Here is a 20,002-nt window from a genome sequence, read left to right as displayed (position 1 = left end):
AACTTACCTTTGGTGGTCGAATTAGGGTGTGTAGGTGGTTACGGCAAAGATTGCTCAATCCTTGCCGAGGGCAGGCCTTGCTCTTTCTCCTCAGATTGCATCTTTTCGTCCTCCGTTTGATTGGATTTAGATGGGCTGAGATCAGATCCAACTTCTTGTCCACTTCGCAAGGTGATGGCTTTGGCAGATTCGAAGCCTCCATTTGGATTCACATCCGTCGAACTAGGTAACTTACCTGGCTCTCTACTAAATTGGTCTATGAACTCAGCCATTTGTCCCATCTGTCTCTTCAATTCAGTCACCTCTCGAGCTTGATTTTGCACTTCCTTGGCGTAATTGTGCATATCTTTGGCTTGATTTTCTTGACCCTTCGCCAACGTAGTTAGTAACTGAATAACTTGAGCATTATCAAAAAACGAACCTGAGTTATTTTGGGCAGGTTGTGTGGGTGCATACGACCTTTGATAGAATCCCGGAGGTTGCTGTCTGAATGCACTTTGTTGTTGGGTTTGTTGGGGCTCCCTCAATTTGAAATTTGGATGATCTCTCCAACCTGGATTGTATGTATTCGAGAACGGATCATTCATTGGTTGGTTTTGACTCCCAAAACCCACGACGTTGGTAGATTCCCACCCTCCGTTCTCGATCAATTGAGGGCACTTATCTGTGAGATGTCCATTCATTGAGCACACGCCACAAGTAGCTACACTTTGTTCTTTTGGTTTTTCAACCACCTGTGAAAGAAGAGTAGTAAGATTAGCCATTTGATTTTGAAGTTCAGAAATAGCACTTACCTCATTAACTTGTTGCTGCCGTGGGTTGTCTCTTTGACCAACGCCTTCATATTGTTGAGCATTCAATGCTCGATTAGCAGTTAAGGTCTTGGCAGCCATAGATGTTTTGTCCACCAAAGCTCCTCCCGCTGAGGCGTCCAACATTTGGCGTTCAATTGGTAGAAGCCCTTCGTAGAAATATTGAAGAAGAAGCTCCTCCTTCATTTGGTGCTGTGGACATGAAGCAATAAAGGTTTTAAAACGCTCATAGTAAATGGGAAAAGATTCACCTTGGTTTTGCTGAATGCCACTAATCCTTTTGAGTAGTAGAATGACTCGAGAAGTTGGGAAAAACTTCTCCAAAAATGCCCGTTTCATACTCTCCCATGATGTGACAGTTCCGAGGGCTAGCTCATACAACTAATCTTTAGCCTTTTCCAAGAGAGAAAAGGGAAAAGCCTTCACTTTCATAATGCTCCCATCAACATTCACAGGGGTCATGCTCAAACAAACAACCTCAAACTCCTTTAAATGTTTATTAGGATCTTCCATGGACAACCCATGGAACTTAGGAATATGGTGCAATAAACTGGACTTTAATTCGAACTCGTCGGTCTTGTTTTGGGCCGCCATTGGATATTGAATGCATAAAGGCAGAGCATTGTCCAATCCCGAAGCGGAAAGCTCCTTGATTGTTCTATTGTTTACTGCCATATCTTGGACTTCTTCAAAAGTCCTTGCTGTGGCCTCCTCTTGCTCTTCTACTTTGTTTTCTTTAGGATCTGGTGCAAGTTGAGATGATTGGGGTTCTTGTTGATTCCTTGCTCGTCTCAAAGTTCGTTCAAAATCGTCGTCAAAGTCAAAGATGTGCTTATGAACAGGTTGAGAACTTCGAGTCATAAACCACCTAAAACAAGAAAACAAGTAAAATCAGCAACTAGGAACAAAAACACATGAAAATAAATAAAAAGAAATAATAAGGGATTAGCAAAGTTGCTAATCCCCGGCAACGGCGCCAAAAACTTGATGCGAAATATATAAGCACATAAATTTAACCCTCTTTTGACAATTGTAGTACAAGTATAAGTAGGAATCGTTCTGGACTGGGGATTAGGAGGGCTTGCTAATAACCTCTAAATTGACTCAAAAACATAAAATTAAACTTAAAAACACTTAATAAGACTCTCAAGACTCAAAGCAAACTTAAAATACTCAAAACAGCTTAAAACAACCAAATAAACTTAAACTAGACACTGGGAATGAGTTTAGACGAAAATTGACTTTTACTTGAATCAAAACACTTAAAAACACAAACTAAAACATATTTGAAACACTTTGAAACAAGAAACTAAAAGGGGGGTTTTGATTTGGATGAAGTTGAAACAAATAAACAAGTATGAAAAATTAGACAGATTGTAAAATAAATTTGAGAAATAAGATGATGGATGGGATAGCTAGAGGCTTTTTCTCCACACATGACATGCATGCAAATAACTTGATTTCCAGTTACTACTTCATTGAATTATGAGTGACAATGCTCCAAATTAACCGTGACATCACTAATTAACTCTCAGATTTTCCTTGTTTTATTGGATTGGATGACATCATTCGACAACCCAAAACATTCTTCTAAAGTTCCCTACATGACATCATAATAGAGATACAATCTAAGATCATTACGTTTAATGAAAATCATAAGCATTGACAAAGCACTTGCAACTATGACATCATGTCACTCATACTAGGAATTGAACTTAACGCGATCGTTTATAAGCGACCTTCACTACATGTGAATATAAGTTTGTAACGATTATGTGAAACTTCCTTGTATTCTAGCAACGGATTTATGCATGCCAATTAAGTGTCGACCCTTAATCAACAAATACAAATAAGTTATCAATCAAATAGTTAAGCCAATTGCATTTACGATTCAAGAGTTCATAACTGGAATTTATCAAATCATATTACACACATAATCATGGCTTTGAAATCACCCATAGCCAAGAGGGGTTTAACCACTCATCTTCACAACAAAACAAAGTAAAATGAATTTAAACATTGGAAACAAAAGAAAGAAAACACCTAAACGCTCCAACGATCTAAGTTGGATAGAAAGCACATTTAAGCACTTTCCTTCCCTTTTTTTGCTACGACACAAGATGTTGGTAAGTGTTTAAAGGTTTGTTTGTATGAAGGAATGGATGTGAAGATGAATGGATGTGTTTTGATTGATCTCTCTTTGATGAAGGGTGGATGAATGTATTTATAGACTAGGAAGATGATGTAGTGGGTGGTGGTAATGAGTGGATGTAGTGGTAGGTAAATGTGTTGGGTGGTTGAAAGGAGTGGATGTGTTGGGTGAAATGAGTGGAAGTAGTGGTAAGTGAATGTGTTGTGTAAAATGAGTGTGCTAAAATGGTTATTTATAGGGAGAGGATGATGCACAAACTTCAAATTTCATCCATTCCTTTTGCTCCAAGCATAAGTTATCCATTCCATGCCCAAAAATGCTCCAAAATGCTCCAAAATGCACTTCTTTGCCACATTAACCCTTTGGACCTACAAACACACGAAAATAGCTTAAAATACATAATTAACTAAGAAATAACAACATAAATGCATGAGAACAAGCTAACTCAGTCGCATAAATATGTTTCTATCAGCCAGTCACTCTTCTTATCTCTTGTTGGATCCACTCCTCTTTGCCCGAAATATCTTTGCTTGGCGGGATCCAAACACTAGTAACTTCCAGGGTTCCCGGGATATTGATTATCTCATCTGGAGACTCTTGATGCTTCGTCAAGAAGTCAGCAATTGCTTGGCCTTTGACTGCCCTTTGGGGTACATATTGAAAGCTGAACTCTGATAATGCTAGAATCCACTTCCCAATCCTTTCTGTTAGCATTGGTTTTGATAACATGTACTTTATCACATCTGTCTTGGCAATGATATGCACGTGACAAGGTAACATGTAATGCCTCAGCTTACTGGCAGTAAAATACAAAGCTAGGCACAATCTTTCCACTGGAGAATATCTTGTTTCTACCTTGGTCAGAATTCTACTGAGGTAGTACACTGCCTGCTCTTTCCCGCCTTCATTGTTTTGAGCTAGCAAACTCCCGATTGATTTCTCTGAAGCAGAGATATATAGCTTTAAGGGTTTTCCCCTTTGAGGTGGTACCAACACTGGTGGAGAAGTCAAATAAGCTTTGATACTATCGAAAGCCCTTTGGTGTGGTAGTCCACATTCGAAATTCTCTTTATCCTTTAGTCTTAGCAAATGAGTCAGCGGCTAGATCTTGCCTGCTAAATTGGCAATGAATATTCTCAAGAAATTAATTTTGCCTAGCAACCTCTAGAGTTGCACTTTGTTGGTAGGTGAAGGCGACTCCATTATTGCCCGCGATTTGTTCTTGTCCACTTCTACACCTTTTTGATGAACCAGGAATCCCAAGAAGTTGCCTGCTCTTACTCCAAACGCACGCTTCTTTGGATTCATCTTCAATTTGTGGATCCTCATTCTTGTCAATGCTTGCTTGAGGTCTATCAGATGCTGCTCTTATGTCTTGGATTTCACCACGATGTCATCAATATACACCTCTATGTTATGGCCAATCAGATCATGAAAGATGGCATTCATTGCCCTTTGGTAGGTTGCACCAGCATTCTTGAGCCTGAATGGCATGACCAGATATTCATATGCCCCCACATGCCCGGGACACCTAAAAGCTGTTTTATGTATATCTTCCTGGGCCATCTTTATCTGATTATACCCGGCATTTCCATCCATAAAAGATAAGACTTTGTGTTTTACTACTGCATCTATGGATAGATCTGCCATGGGCATGAGATACTCATCTTTTGGTGTAGCGCCATTGATATTTTTGTAATCAACGCAACATTGTACTGCTTTTGTTATGGCCTTTAAAACGGGTACAATGTTGGCTAACCACTCTACATATTTGGCTGGTCTAATGAATCCAGCTTTTACTAGCCTCTCAATCTCTTCTTTGACCTTCTCTTCTATCTCCTTTAACATCATTCGCGGTGCTTGCTTAACAAGTTTATATCCCTCCTTGATGGGCATTATGTGTTCTACCAAGGTTGATTCTAAACCTGACATCTCAGTATAATGCTAAGCAAAACAATCTTTAAATTCTTGCAAAAGAGAGATAATCTTTGCCCGATCATCAATCTCCAATAAACCACTAATTTGTATTGGTCTTGGATCTTCCTCTGTCCCTAGATCAATAACTTCCAAAGGATCCTGAACCTCTAGTGGTGGCTTATCAGGTTCAGCACAAAAAAATTTGACTAACTCTAGGCTCTCGGGCAAGTCATCTGGCCCATCTAGGCCATATATGCACTCGACCATTTGTATGACCCTTTCCAATTCTTATCTACAAGATTCCTCCCTGCTTTCATCCTGGCTGGTCGAAGCTCCTACCTGCCATTCCTGCTCTTCTTTGTCTAAGAGCTCCCTTTCTTGCCTTATTCCTTTCCCATACACCAACAGCCTTTTAATCAGGGATCTGACTGCCATTACCTGATCATTCCTTTTTTGTTTTGTCATTGATGGTGTAGGGGCGTTGGGATAATACAAGGTCTATCCCACTCCTCTCTAGTAAGGAGCATTCCTTGTTCTAGAAGCTTTTGGGTCGTCACCTTGGTAGGGCGGCCGTTTTCATCTGCTTCTGAACACTTCAAAATTCCTACGTTGGGATTGTAGAAACTTGCTTCTGCAACACTGGTTGTAGGGAGAAATGGCCGTGATTCGGCCTCTATCATCTCCTAAAAACCTAGTTCCTCTGTGCCTGCCTCATGATAAACAGCCACTTGTGGATGTAGAGTGGAGGGTATGGCAAGAGTTTGATGGATCCAATCTCTTCCAAGTAAGGCTCCATAGGTGGAAGTGCAATCCACCACAAAGAATGCCAGCATGATCTGTTTAGACCCCAAATCCACTTCTAAAGGCAATATCCCATGAGTCTTGGTGATAGCGCCCGAGAAGCTTGAAACCGTGAGGTCTGTAGGAATAAGATCTTTTGTGCCTCTCCCCAACTTTTTCATTTGTTTGGCTGGTAGTACGTTAACCGCCGATCTTCCATCAATTAAAATTCTTTTGAAAGGCATCCCTTCCAAATGGGCTATAACGTATATTGGCTTAAGATGATTGGCAATCGAAATGTTTGGGCGGTTGAACACCATCTTATCTATGTAGATCCTTAAAGGACCATCATTGGATGCTTCGGATGATTCAGCTCTTCCCGACTCTCCCTCTTCAGCTACCTCAACACTAACATGGGCCATCATTGGCTCAGTTGTCACATAGTCACCTTCCATAGTGGAGGGCTGATTAGGTTTGGCACCAAACATGGCGGATAACACATACGCCATGTTGATATGAAAATTGCTAGGCTCTGGCAGTTCTTCTTTCTTGCTCCCGATCTGGTCCATGAACTCATCTAACCAAGCCATCGCATCTGCTGGAAGTAGTGGTTCTGGTGCCCCCTCATGTTGATTCATGCCCGAATACGGTGTTTGCTTTGGAACTTTATCGAAAGGATCCACTAATGATAGAGAAGGTGGTTTTCTTTCAGGCGAAACAGTTCCAAAACAAATAGGCTCTGTCTTCCATCCGGGAGTTAGTACCATGATTATATCTTCTTGAGCTTTCCTCAAGATCCTATATTTCCCAGGGTGTAGGCTTTGCGGCACATGGTTTCCCTCACCTTCTGTCTTGCTATTAGCCTTTTCCACCTCTTTTTTACTTCTCCAGCGGAACTGACTACTCCCCCCAGATGACGTTTTCTCCAACTTTTGATTCTTGGATGCTTCAAACGTCGCAGGAATTTTTAAGGAGTTCATGTAGGCTTTGTGTTGCCTTTAGACCTTTCTGACCATGAAGGCTCCCATTTGTTTAACAGGCTGTCCATTTTTCTAAACCACGTACCATTTTCGCCCGAGGCGGGCAAGGTTATCTTTTTTGACAGGATTTGTTATCTTATCATTCCTCTTGACTTCTCTTCCCATATGGCCCTAGTAAGAATGCTCTACACCTCTCTCTTTTGGCTTTTTGGCATCTTTATCTTCTGCCTCCTCAGAAACTTCATGATTGCGAAATATCTCTGATAAAGCTCTAGGTTAGGAATCGCCTCCTAACCGCTGAAAAACACTTCGGGAGGTATCCCTTCCTGTAGTCCGCCTAACTTTCTCATGGGCCTTTTTTTTTTCTTCATTCCTCCTGATCAATTCATGATCCATGAGGACTCTTGCAGGTGGTATTTCGAGCTCACACTCGCATTGGCATTTACTGCACATAACCATCCTTTTGATTATGGCTGCTCTTGGATGTTCGGGCAATTTGATCACCCCTTTTGTGGAGTTGTCAACCAATCTTCTTTCTTCTTCCTTTGTGACCTTTTCTTTCCCTTTCTCAGCCCATGCCATACTGATCATATTTATTGGGGCCTCTGAGAAGGGATCCGCATGTTTGTTCATCACTGCTTCGTTTGGCTGGTTGGTTTTAAGTCTCTCTTTTTCCCTATCATCTTTTTCCCCAAGTTGAGGTAAAGATATAGGAATAGTCGGTCTTATAACCAGGTCGGCTTCCCGTCTGAAACCTGCGGAGGTGTTCTCCAGTCTTTGCAGCATTTGTAACAAAGCAGTTTGCAAATCTTCTGGTCGTTTTGACATATTTCTTTTGATCAAGTGAATCCCACCGGGCGTGCCAAAACTATGTTCGTGGCTAGAATTTCCGTTGGGGATGTTTCCTAGCTGACGAGCACACAGCTCCCCCAGAGGTTGGCGCCGGTTGATGCTTTTTGTCGGGCTTCTGCTTCACTGGCGGGCTTGTCGGGCAAGGTTGAAAGAGAAGGACAAAGTTAACTTTGAAAGGTGCTTTTGTGGGGCCTTAGGTATAGGCTTTGAGGCTCACAATCAAGATTAACTTTTAAGTGCTCAAGCGTGCCACTGCCATCTTCAGCATGGCAGATGTAAAACGGATGTTGAGTTTTAGTTGTATATATACCCGAGAGGCTGTTTTAGTTATGAAAGGTTCCTTTGTGGGGCCTTAGGTGTAGGCCTTGAGGCTTTCAATCAGGAACTAACCCAGTACTTGAATATATAATGTTTTCTTGCATTGATTACATAAGTATTATGACTATTATACTTCTGATTACCCGAGCCCGACAAGCAGAAAGAATCCAAATAATTGCCTTTGTAAGGCCTTAGGTGTAGGCTTTGAGGCTTCCCATCAGAATTCCTTCTATGCTCAAACGCTCTTCGATAATCATAATATAATAGAAATAACACTAAGGGATAGGTCGATTACTTGCGCCCCAAGTAACTTCGGACTTCTTGTTTATCAAAGACTGTCGTGGATGGGTTAAGTCCACATAAGGTTCTTTTTATGCCTTGAGACCAAGGACTTTTAAATGATCAATGTTACATGCCCGAAGGCTTAGAACTTAGATCTGATTTAATATGTGAAGACATATTTAAATCGGATTCAAGAACTGATGAGCCTTTTTAATCATCAACTTGCCATAAATAACTTGGATACAACTGGAAGTATACAACATATTGCTAGACTACTGAATGAAAAGACAAAAACAAAGAGGGTTGGGCAAGGTTGATCGTCTTGCAACTTCTTATCTTTGTGGTTTATCAAGGGGTTTGAGAACTTTAGAAAGAGGGGTAGGGAGATGGGTTTACCGAAGGAAATCGATACTACAACAAGTTTTAGACAAGGTAGCAGAGCTATTACAAAGACTTTGGGTGAGGGTTGATCCCAAAATGGATGAAGGCTTGGGCTGACTACAACTTCGTTGAAAGCAAATTTGGTTTGAGTAGAGTTTGTGCTTGTATTTGTTTGTTTGATTGAGTGTCCTTATCTCTGTTTTCTCTTTCTTCTTTTATAGACATTTTGGCTTGGCCTCCTGTAGTAGTAATCTTGCCCGAATGCAACTTGAAGGGCAATGACTCATCAGCTTTTTACTTGTATTGCCACTGTAAAATGCTTTTAGGCTGATTAGCTGGCTGGTCTATACCACTTGACCTCTAAATAGGTGAGTAAGTGGTTCAAATGGTCTGCACCTAGTCAGAAAAGGGCCTCTCCTGCTTTCTGGGCTTTGGCTGGGCTTCGGGCTTTTCTCCTTCTAGACTTCTTTCTTTTGGGCCAACTCCTTCTTGAGCCCAAAGTTCAAGTTTTAACCCAAACAGATTTTACTCTTAAAATGGAAGTACGCACCTGAGGAAGCAAGCAATGTAGGTTGCGATTCTCTGACTGTATCATAGTCTCCAATATATACGTAAGGTGTGTGAGCTGAACACAGAAAAAAGAGAAAAATGACACAGAAACAATGTTTTGAGGGGAATGCCAGAATTGAACATAATATATTGGGTAAGGGGAAAAATAGTAGTTAAAATTTATATACCAATAACGAACAGCCAAAAAGGAATGAAAACTCGTCTTCCAGGTGCACTACAAAATTGTTTGTAATTCTGTCCTAGTAATTATATTCCAACTCTTCCATATATAGCAATTATATTCTAACTCTTCTGCATAAGGCTTTTCTTTTACTTAAAACTCCTCAACATCCACTGGAACATCCAGAACACCATATCATCAGAACCGCTAGAGCTCTAAATGTTTTCTCCTATTTTAATTAACACAACATTCTTTAAGCATAATATGATATGAAATACGAAATTAATATGGAACAGAAATCTAAACCACATCATGAAAGTGCAAACACATGTTAAAGCTATGCAATGTCTGTACTATCCATTATGCACACCTTTGTTATACAATTATCATATTCATACGTCTTTTCGTTAATACTACATTTTCTGTGCACTTCTCAAAAGAACAAAAAAAATATAGGCAACAGTAGGTAAAAAAAAAAACATGAATGTAGTTGCATCTGTTTTAATGCCTAATCTATATTGTACTGCTTGCTAAACTTAGGATTCACATGCCAACAATCCAAAAAATGGAATACAACCATGAATCACAAAACCACCAAATATAGATCGAAATCTCAGAGAGTTTGAATGTCATAAATAAATTAATAATTCTGATCTAAATACAACAAAAAATAAATATTTGTTCCTGTAAAAATACCCAAATCAATGCAGACAAAATCTGATGAGGTTTCCATTGCCAGTACCAAAACCAACAGTTAATGATATCAAAAGCCTTGCGATTATGTAATATATAAAATTGCAACGATGAATCAAGCGATTCAAAGATACAAAAGTTACTTATAAAATAATTTTGAAAGTAAGTAAAAAGAAAGCTATTGCTAACCTTTCATTCTAAGTTTGGGGGTGGAGGATCCAAGCAGCTCAGAGGTACTTTTGTTCAAGCCCATATCACAGATCGAACATGCAGGCATTTTGTTCAACATTCACCAATTTGTACATGAAAACAAACAGAGCACACCCATGAGCATATTATACAAATTTAAGATATAGGGATCCGTGAATCCCTACATCTTGAATATCTTCTGAAAACCCACAAAGACATTAGACATGGAACCCTCTGCGTATGTTCTAAAAAAGAGAATGACAGGGTGTCGGAGACCTGCTATTTGATTTCTGCATAGCTGGGTTTGGTAATTACCCTCCAACCCAGCCACATATATGATAGCAGTGGTGTAAATAAAGCAAAAGCGAGTGTCAACAATTTGACTGTAGCTATAGATAACATGCACGCATGGGTGGTTGTTTTTCTTTATGTGATTTGCTACTTAACATATAGAACAATTACTTACTAGGTTTAAAGCACGTGAAACTCATCAACAACTATATACACGTCTGGCTCAGAGCATATATTATACACAAAAATATCGTTTTCTCTAAAATATTAACAGACATGCAAACAGACATGCAAAGTATGACATATCATGTTAATTAATATTTTCAGGTATGATATATGTCGTTGAGATAAACAATTTGTCAACATAGAGACCCTATATGCACAGAAGTTTGTTGATACCACAGTGCCGCTCTCTCTCACACAAAGTAAAGAACCCCCAAACCCAATCTTACCTTCAGCAGTCGACCTCTCCTTTCGAGTGGGGTCAGTGGCAACCTCATCTCCCTCTTCCTTAATCCCCTTCTCCTTCTTCCCTATTCTCCATCTCTTTCTTTTTCTTTTTTTTTTTTATCTGTGGCCCTTGATTTTTGGTAGTTTTTCTTTGAGCTTCTCTCATTTTCCTTGAACTTTTTTCAATTTACAAGGGCTTTGTCTCAATTGATGGAAGACCTTGTCCCGGATTAAAGCTTCAAGCATTTTTCTTTCCAAATTGTTGTTCCTAGCCACGAGTTACTGCCCCACCTATTTCGGCTATTCGTCTTCTCGAGTTCTTCCTCTTTGGACTTCAATTGGACGCGTGCTTTGGGTTTTGGTGGCCTCTAAAGTGAAACTTGCACTATTTTGTAGGATTATGGGATTGCTTTTAGGGTGGGTGGCTTACCTACCCCCATTTTCTGTTCATCCTTTCGATTAGTTGGTTCTTCTTTCCGGTGGCGGAGGCTTGGTGATGGTGGTGCTACTATTTTGGTGGAGGACACTGGCTCTCGTTTCCAGATCTAGAGATGTCAGCTTAAGCATTGTTATGGGCTCATTTTTTAGGATTGTTTTATTATTATTTTTTTTTTTTGTAATGGGCTGCACTTTTACTTTAGTCTTGTGAATTATTTTTGAATTTGCCTCACTTTGTATTAATGTGTTTTAATTTTAGTGAAATTAGTTGTTTGAAAGAAAAAAAAACCCCTATATCTATACATAGTAACATACATTGAGCATAAATAAAAAGCTTTTCTGGTTAATCAAGTTTTAAGATTACGAAGTTCATTTTGGTAAAAAGCCAAATAGGATGGTTTATACTTTACTTACAAGCTTCAAGAGTTGATGAATGGGCTTATGTGTCACTATGAGAGCAGCTCCAGCCATGCATGTAGGCTGGGGGACAGGGGAGAGGAAAGGGCCCGAGGCCCTGTGAATCAACTCTAGCCTTGAAGAGCCCGAGCTGGTGGAGAAGGACTGAGCAGAAGGCCTGTCAATTTTTGACAGCCTGTGAGCCCAAGCTCCAAACCCTTTTTTTATTTTTTTCTGTCAAGCGCGTGCACCCCACTCCCGCGTGGGGGCGCGTAGCCCGACAACTTTTCAGAAAAGCAGTCACTTTTGCAGTGGTCTCAGTTACCGTTGGGAAGCCACGTGGCTTCCCACGGTCCATTCGATTTCAACGGCTCCTTAATTTGGACCGTTGGATCTCAACGGTAAAAAAAAAAAAAAATCTTATTTAATATCAACCATTCAATCTGAGATCAACGGTCGATATTAATATGCTTTAGAAATAAAGAAAAAATAGTTTTAAAATTAAGAAAAATTACCGTTGTGACACGTGGCATAATCTGAAGTGTTGGAATTCAAAATTTTTAAAATCCAACGGCAGAGATTAATTATTTGAATAAAAATGGAAAAAATCCGAAAAAATTGTAAAAAATCTGAAAAAAATTTGTAAAAATTTGTTTTTACTTTTTTATAAATACCACTTCTTCTCCATCTACCTTACACCACAAATTCATATTTTCTCAACTACTTTCAATCAAATTCATATCTTTCTCTCAAAGTTTTAATCCAATTTTTTTTCCACAAAATGACTATTGATGCAGGTACGAATTGGTCGCTTCTTGAAGATGTTGCGTTGTGCACTAGCTGGGTTGAAGTTACTCATAATTCCCTTACGGGTAATGAGATGCAGTTGCGAGAAATGTGGAGTTTAATTCAAACCAAATTTCTTGAGCAAATGAGTGGGAAAATAACCAAAGAATCGATGTCCAGTCGTTGGAAAATACTTAGCCATTCCTTTAGTACGTGGAGAGATGCCTTGACACAAGCTAGTAGTAATGTTCGAAGTGGGGCAAATTATGCGGATGAGGTAAGAATATATTATAATTATTTGTTTGTATTATTATTTTGTTACCTAATTTGATTATAATTATTTGTTTGTATTATTTATTTGTTACCTAATTTCATTATTATTATTATTTGTTTGCATTATTTATTTGTGACCTAATTTCATTATTATTATTTGTTTGTATTATTTATTTGTTACCTAATAATTTCATTATTATTATTTATTTGTATTATTTATTTGTTACCTAATTTCATTATTATTATTATTTGTTTGCATTATTTATTTGTGACCTAATTTCATTATTATTATTTGTGACCTAATTTCATTATTATTATTTGTTTGCATTATTTATATGTGACCTAATTTCATTATTATTATTTGTTTGTATTATTTATTTGTGACCTAATTTCATTATTATTATTTGTTTGAATTATTAATTTGTTACCTAATAATTTCATTATTATTATTTGTTTGTATTATTTATTTGTTACCTAATAATTTCATTATTATTATTTATAGCAACTTCAAGCACAAGCATGGTATGCTGCCAAAATCAAATCAAGAAATAAATCATTCAACCGGTGGGAATGTTGAAATATTGTTAAAGATTGTCCTAAATTCAAAGTTGTGCCTGTTGGTCCAGAAGTATGCATGAGCAGCATCCCTCTACACAACACCTTTGTACACAGCACCCCTCCACACTCTACACCCGATCATGGCTCCCATGTTGATGAAGAAGATGGAGAAGAAGTGCCTGAAACGCCCATTCCTGAACAAGCGTCGGGGTCGACCCGTTATCCAATTAGGCCTCAAGGTAAGAAGGCTTCAAAGAGGAAATGGAGTTCTTCCAAGAATGATTATGGAAAGTACATGCAAGAACTTGTTCGTCAAGGTGAATTGACGTTGGCGCGGGAATTAGCGAAATATGAAGCTGAAAAGGCTAGAGATGAGGCAAAAGCTGCAGCTATTCAACAAGCATTTCAAGCTGAACAGAGGGAAAAAGAGCTACTTAGGCAAGAAAGGGAGTTGCTTAGAGAAGAAAGAATTGCACAACGAGATCGTGACATTATGAACACGCGTTTAGAAGGGATGTCTCCAAATTCTAAATATTTTTGGCAGTCAGAGAAAGCCGATGTGGTGCAAAGGAGGCGTGCAAGAGAAGCGAGATCAAGACAAGATGGTCCTAGCATAACAAGACAAGATGATCCTAGCACCACATATTGGTTAAGTGATGATCCTAGCACCACAACAAGACAAGATGGTCCTAGCACAACAAGACAAGATGGTCCAATCACTTTGGGTTGTAATTTATTATTTATGTTGTTTCCATTTTATTGAAGTTAGTACTTTATTTAAAGTGAGAGTACATGTATTTAATTTCGTAATATATTTATCCTAATAATAGAATCTTTATTCATCAAATTGTTCACGTATAATGAAATTATAAAACACACCAAATAAAACTAAAAAACTCACCAATTGGAATTACATAAACACACCAAATAAAATTACATAAACATACGAAATAATAAAAAACTCACTACAAAAAACACACCAAATAAAATTACATAAACACACCAAATACAAACAAACATACTTAATAAACTTAAGTATCTTCAGCTTGTTTCAATACCCACTGGTACTCTATCAAGTCAATTGCCGATCATTGTGCATAGATAACATTTGAAGTGCAGTATATCGTTGAATGACCCTTTCATTGTAACGTCCATCCCTTTCTAATGGCTCGTGTTGCACGGGTTCTTCGATGGCATCATGCGCATAATATATCCGTGTTCTTGAATTGTTCATCGTGTCTGGCTCTGGCTCATATTCATCAACCGCATCATAATCGAACTCATCTTCCACAATCATGTTGTGAAGAATGACGCACGTCATCATGATGGATCGAAGTGACTCTACATCGAACATTCTGGCAGCCACCCTGACGATCGCCCAACGAGCTTGAAGGATACCAAAACAACGCTCCACATCTTTCCTGCACCCCTCTTGACAACTTGCAAAGTGTTTTTCCTTTGCACTTCACGGACGTGGCACTGTTTTGACAAATGTTTCCCACCGTGGGTAAATGCCGTCAGCTAGGTACTATGGCCCGTCGTACCTACGTCCGTTGACGACGTACGTGACTTTTGGTGCCTTTCCTTGCAGGACGTCGTTGAACACTGGGGATTGGGCAAGGACGTTGAGATCATTTTGAGCCCTCGGAACCCCGAAAAAAGCGTGCCATATCCATGTATCAAAAGATGCCACTGCCTCCAAAATGATAGATTTTGCTCCTTTTCTGTCCCCATATGCACCTTGCCATGCACTTGGATAGTTTTTCCACATTCAGTGCATACAATCGATGCTTCCTATCATCCCAGGAAAACCTCGCATCTCGCTCTTCTTCAGAAGCCTTTGCAAGTCCATGCGAGTAGGTTTTCGGAGGTACTCTGCTGTGTACAAAGATTCGACTGATCCGCAAAACCTCATCAGGGCCTCAAGAATGGTTGATTTCCCCATCCTCGTTATCTCATCCACTTGGTCTGTAGATGCTCTATACGTAAGCATCCGCAACGCAACAGTGATTTTTTGCTGAGGCAGGAGACCCATAACACCACAAACATCATTCTTTTGCACAAAGTAAGAATCATGGTTGCAAACATCAGTCATGATTCTGTTGAACAAATGTCGTTCCATTCTAAAACGGCGTCTAAAGTACGTATCAGGAAATGCACTGTTATGGACAAAGTAATTGTCCAACAGCTCTTCACCCCGTCGTTGCCTGCTTCTATCAAGGTTTCTTGAACAGTTGGGCTTGCATATCTGAGCAACAGTCTGGATGACTCGACGGGAATGTGAGGCTCTGGCTATTCTTGTTTCGTCATCTCTCCTTCAACGCTCCTCATCCTCTTCCATCTCATTTTCAGCTATCTGAAGGTTGAACATTCCTTCAGATTGGTTAAACAATTCTTCCTCTTGCTGATCGATTTCCCACATCATCCTTGATAAAGAAGCAGACATTGTAAGGATGGATGGTGAAGAAGAAGCTGAAACTATGAATAATGAGATAGAGATGTTGAGAAAATTGGTGTGAGATTTGTGAGGATGGATGGTGGATTATATGGACGATTCAGAAAGGATCGGATTGTAGATGAGGCCACGTGGCATGCCGTCATTCGTTAAAAATCTGATTGAAATCTATCCGCAAAGATTCTGAAAAGATAATGACACGTGGCACGATCGTATTGGATAAAAATCTTATCGAAATCGATCTCCAATAATTATATTTTCGGATAATGACACGTGGCGCAATTTTGAACGAGTTAAAATCTGATCGAAATCTATCGTCAAAGATTCTCAAAAGATAATGACACGTGACACGATGACATTGGATAAAAATCTTATCGAACTCCATCGCTAAATAATTGTTTTTTTTTATAAAATGACACGTGGCGCAACGAGAACAATTTAAAAAATCTTATCCGAAATTATAAATAATTTTATTTTGTATTATTTAAACAAACAAAAAAAATAATATTTTATTGCCTATTGCCAGGGGAGGGCTCCAAGAGTGGAGATGCAAATGACAATTACTGTTCATTAATGACAGTTACTATTCATTAAAGGCAATTACTATTCAATAGGATGGATACAATAGTGAATTGCCATGGGGGAGGACTCCATAGGTGGAGTTGCTCTGAATGGGCTTCTATGTCATGGATTCTATTAAAATTTGATCCATTCCCATACTTCACAAGCCCATATCACTTCAAGAGTTGGAATCTTCTTTATTCTGACCGTCCGTACGTAAAGTACTATATAAACCTAAAATACTGTCCTAAGGTACATTTCTATCGTGGTTGAGTTTTTGCTGGCATAGCACAATACTACTTAACCTCCTGACCAATACGTAAAAAGAAGATTTCAACTTGAGTGCTAAAAGCAAATACACTGTTGTAATTAACTAATCTAACTTCTACAACTGCAACTCGTAATTGTTGATATTTGCGGTACACATTGTTCATGATCATTCTCGTTTTCAACTTGGCAATTGTTGAGCCTCTTTTCATATATATTTTTATAAGATAACTAGGAATCAATTCCATCACAAAACATAGATAAGGTGAATATATTGCCTATCTAGCTCGCTTTTCAAAAATGGGAGAATACAAATTACAAATTGCCATATTATATATAATATAGATGAAGTATCATTTTTCTCGCCACAAAAGTCTATCATTAGAACCTACAAAGTGCGACATTACATATACTAATATATAGTTAAATTCCATGAGTGCTATTGGTTCGAGGAACCTCCTAATATTCATCTTGATGTTTTGTTATCGGATTGTAGCTGTTAAATTTGCTGGTTTTCTTTTCCAGCTCTTTTTGTATAGTGCTACTGCTTCTCTTTATCTAATGAATCTATGCCGTTGCTTTCAAAAATAAAATAAAATAAAGATAATAACTTTGTACGATGGAAGATGTAATTAGGAAAGAGATTTGGGATTGGGAAATAGCTGCTAGCGTATTTTACTACAATATTTTGGAATAATTCAGCAAAAAAGCAATGGTTAACTTCAAAAGTAACTCTCTTTTGCAAAGATTTGACAACAAATATAATGAAACTTTTAGCTTCACTCATGTACATTAATTCCTAGCTAGCTCATTCCTTGGGAGTTCCTCCACTTAAGAATGAGATTATAACGCAAAAGATTATAACGACAACTAAGTACATGGACTTGTAGTTTTCCTTAATTGCTTGATTTTTACTTAAGCAAGACGTTTGACAAAATATCCCAAAGAGACTGAGAAGTAGGAATTCAAAACAATCTAAATTCTCTGTCAACGGAAAAGTTTCTAAATCTATCACTAAGCGCATAACAAGCGCCATGCAATGAGCTAGAACAACAAAAGAGGAACATAACTTAATATGATACTTCCTTCCTTTTCAACTTCATAGATTCTACTAGCACACACCATACCGATTCCAAATGACTATCATGATGATAATTAAAGTGTAATAGGAATAAGCATTTAGTTGATTGCTAACTAAATGTGTTTATGTAAAGCTTTGAGGCTGTCTGGATGAACCCCACGAGAACCGGAAAGACCATATATATTTATGCGTGATGGAACAACACTATCAAGAATATATATTTACATATAGCTGCAATAAAGTCGATAATCCAATTAAAATTTAGATTAAGCATCATAGAATATAACGCAAATTCGCGCACCTCATAATCTTCAGCCTACTATATCACATTCGATTAATGCTTTTGCATGGCACCGACCTATGCTAATTAATTTACTCATAGGTAACAATTACCTTGGGTTAAGGGGTGAACAACAACGGACTCTTATTATTTATGTAATGGTGACCATATATGCTAACTATCTTCTTTCGTTTTCCATTTGTTCACTTTCTTAAATAATTAAACCAACTAGATTATTATCAACTTGAAATAAGAATTGTTTTTTGGGTTACATCAGAAGAAATTGAATCGTGTTCTTTTTCTTTGATAGGACATTAATTATGTTCTTTCGATTATTAAATCAAGGAAATATGTACTTATAATTTGAAAGAAAGTGTGACAATCGATCACTCATCATGTTCTATTTGATTAACATAGTATATTTAGGAATACATTCAAAAGTGATATGTGTAGTTACATTGTACTTTAAGCCGCCGGAAGATTAAAAGGAAAATACAACTGAGTTAACCCTTAATTATTTGGGACAGTTATAGATTGGTGCGCATATAATATATATGCTCCAATTAATGTTAATGATGCTAATTAGAGCCACAATGCTCCTGCATCTTTTAGCAATTTCTTTAGCGAACCATTGAGATGAAGTGTCATGACTGTATTGGCTGATCCCACAAGTTTGCCACCAATGAAGACAGCAGGAACTGAGGGTTGGCACCCTAGCCTTATCAAAGCCCACTCCATCTCCTTCCCTCTTGACTCCTCATCGAGCTCATAGATTGCAGGACTCACTCCTTGTTCGTAAAACAATCTCTTGATTGCATGGGACATGCAGCACGAGCTCTTGCTGAATATGACTACGGCCTTTTGTGATGCTAATTTTGCTACACGATCCATTTGATTTATATACTATCAACCTCAAATAGCAAGAAGAAATTCAAATGTACCACAAAAAATGAAATGTATGTGGCTAATATGAAAATTAATTGGTAAGGATGACTACGATCAGATTAGGGTTTAAAGACTTAATGGAGTTTTTGTGGAAGCCAAGAAAACTAGATGGGTAGGTGAGGAAAAATTGTGGAAATGGAGCAAATGTAGGTAATGATCAGCTTGTGGGTATGCAACTTAGAAGAAGTAGTAGTAGAAGATTGGTTTGGCGTTGATGGAATTGGATATCTTATGAGCATGTATATATAGGCTAGCCAAATGGAAAGCTAGCAAGGTGGGATTACATATTATATGCATTTTTTTAATCCAATATGAAAAAGGGAATGCAAAAGCAGAAGGTTCCTTCAGATATTTGGATTGATGCCCAAACTGCCCTTGATATGAAAGGCACTTGTGTGGCTTAATACACTAACCTTGTGTGCCAAGAATATAAGATACTATAGAGATAAGCCAAACGTGGCCGAAAGTGGAATAAAAATGAAGTTATGGGACTATGGTTTTCTTTTTAGAAATGCTAAGGGACTCTTTCAAAGTGAGATTCTTTATGGATTCTCCGTCATCTTACAGTTTAATGTCGATTATCGTGCCAATATTATAAAATATTATACTAAGAACATGAGATGGTAAAGAGCTTATAAAAAGTCTCATTCTTAAGAGAGTCTCTTTCGCAATTTTTTTTTTGAGGGACTTGAGCATGATAACGAATGTCAACTTTAGATATAATTAGGTGTCAGATGAAGACGCGCACGAATAGTTGCATCACACAGAAGATGATGCTGTGATGCATGCATCGGACTTTAAGAATTTTAAGTTGGCAAATTTACAGATGATGTGTGCATGCATAGCTAGAATATCAATCCGAACTAAACAAGAATTTCAAAAGGAGAGTGAGAGAGATGGAACTGGCCACGCCACTTCTGTGTATGTCTTAAGTCGGAACAATTTTTTCAAGAATTTTAAATACATATTTGTCGACTATTTATATTATAACATGTGAGTTTATAACATCAATGATCATGCAGCTATTACACTCAAAATAATCATAAAAAAATTACCATCGAAATTTGGTGTTGACTGTCGTCTTATCCTGATAGTTATTAATTTGTCAAGGATCTTGTATGGGAATATAAAGTTA

At 38.2% G+C, this 20,002-nt stretch overlaps 1 protein-coding gene and 1 long non-coding RNA gene across 2 annotated transcripts; both read right to left on the bottom strand.

Moving 5' to 3' along the window:
• Window positions 1-2,666: 2,666 nt before the first annotated feature.
• Window positions 2,667-10,411, bottom strand: LOC139190695 (uncharacterized). Its single transcript, XR_011575040.1, has 3 exons — window positions 10,087-10,411; window positions 9,025-9,099; window positions 2,667-3,332 (listed from the first exon to the last, which is right to left on the bottom strand). It is a non-coding gene; the product is annotated as an uncharacterized lncRNA (long non-coding RNA).
• Window positions 10,412-18,284: 7,873 nt separating this feature from the next.
• On the bottom strand, window positions 18,285-19,072 carry LOC103452979 (monothiol glutaredoxin-S10). Its single transcript, XM_008392501.4, has one exon. The coding sequence runs from the start codon at window positions 18,811-18,813 to the stop codon at window positions 18,505-18,507; it is 309 nt and encodes a 102-aa protein (XP_008390723.1). The 5' UTR covers window positions 18,814-19,072; the 3' UTR covers window positions 18,285-18,504.
• Window positions 19,073-20,002: the final 930 nt, after the last annotated feature.

The sequence above is a fragment of the Malus domestica genome, chromosome 13 (genome assembly GCF_042453785.1).
Source record: "Malus domestica chromosome 13, GDT2T_hap1".
In the NCBI taxonomy this organism is placed as follows: Eukaryota; Viridiplantae; Streptophyta; class Magnoliopsida; order Rosales; family Rosaceae; genus Malus; species Malus domestica.
This window is presented reverse-complemented; position numbering and strand designations above follow the sequence as displayed.

What these genes read in the sequence shown, in the direction of transcription:
- LOC103452979 (XM_008392501.4), bottom strand. Translation starts at nt 18,813, where the DNA reads ATGGATCGTGTAGCAAAATTAGCATCACAAAAGGCCGTAGTCATATTC.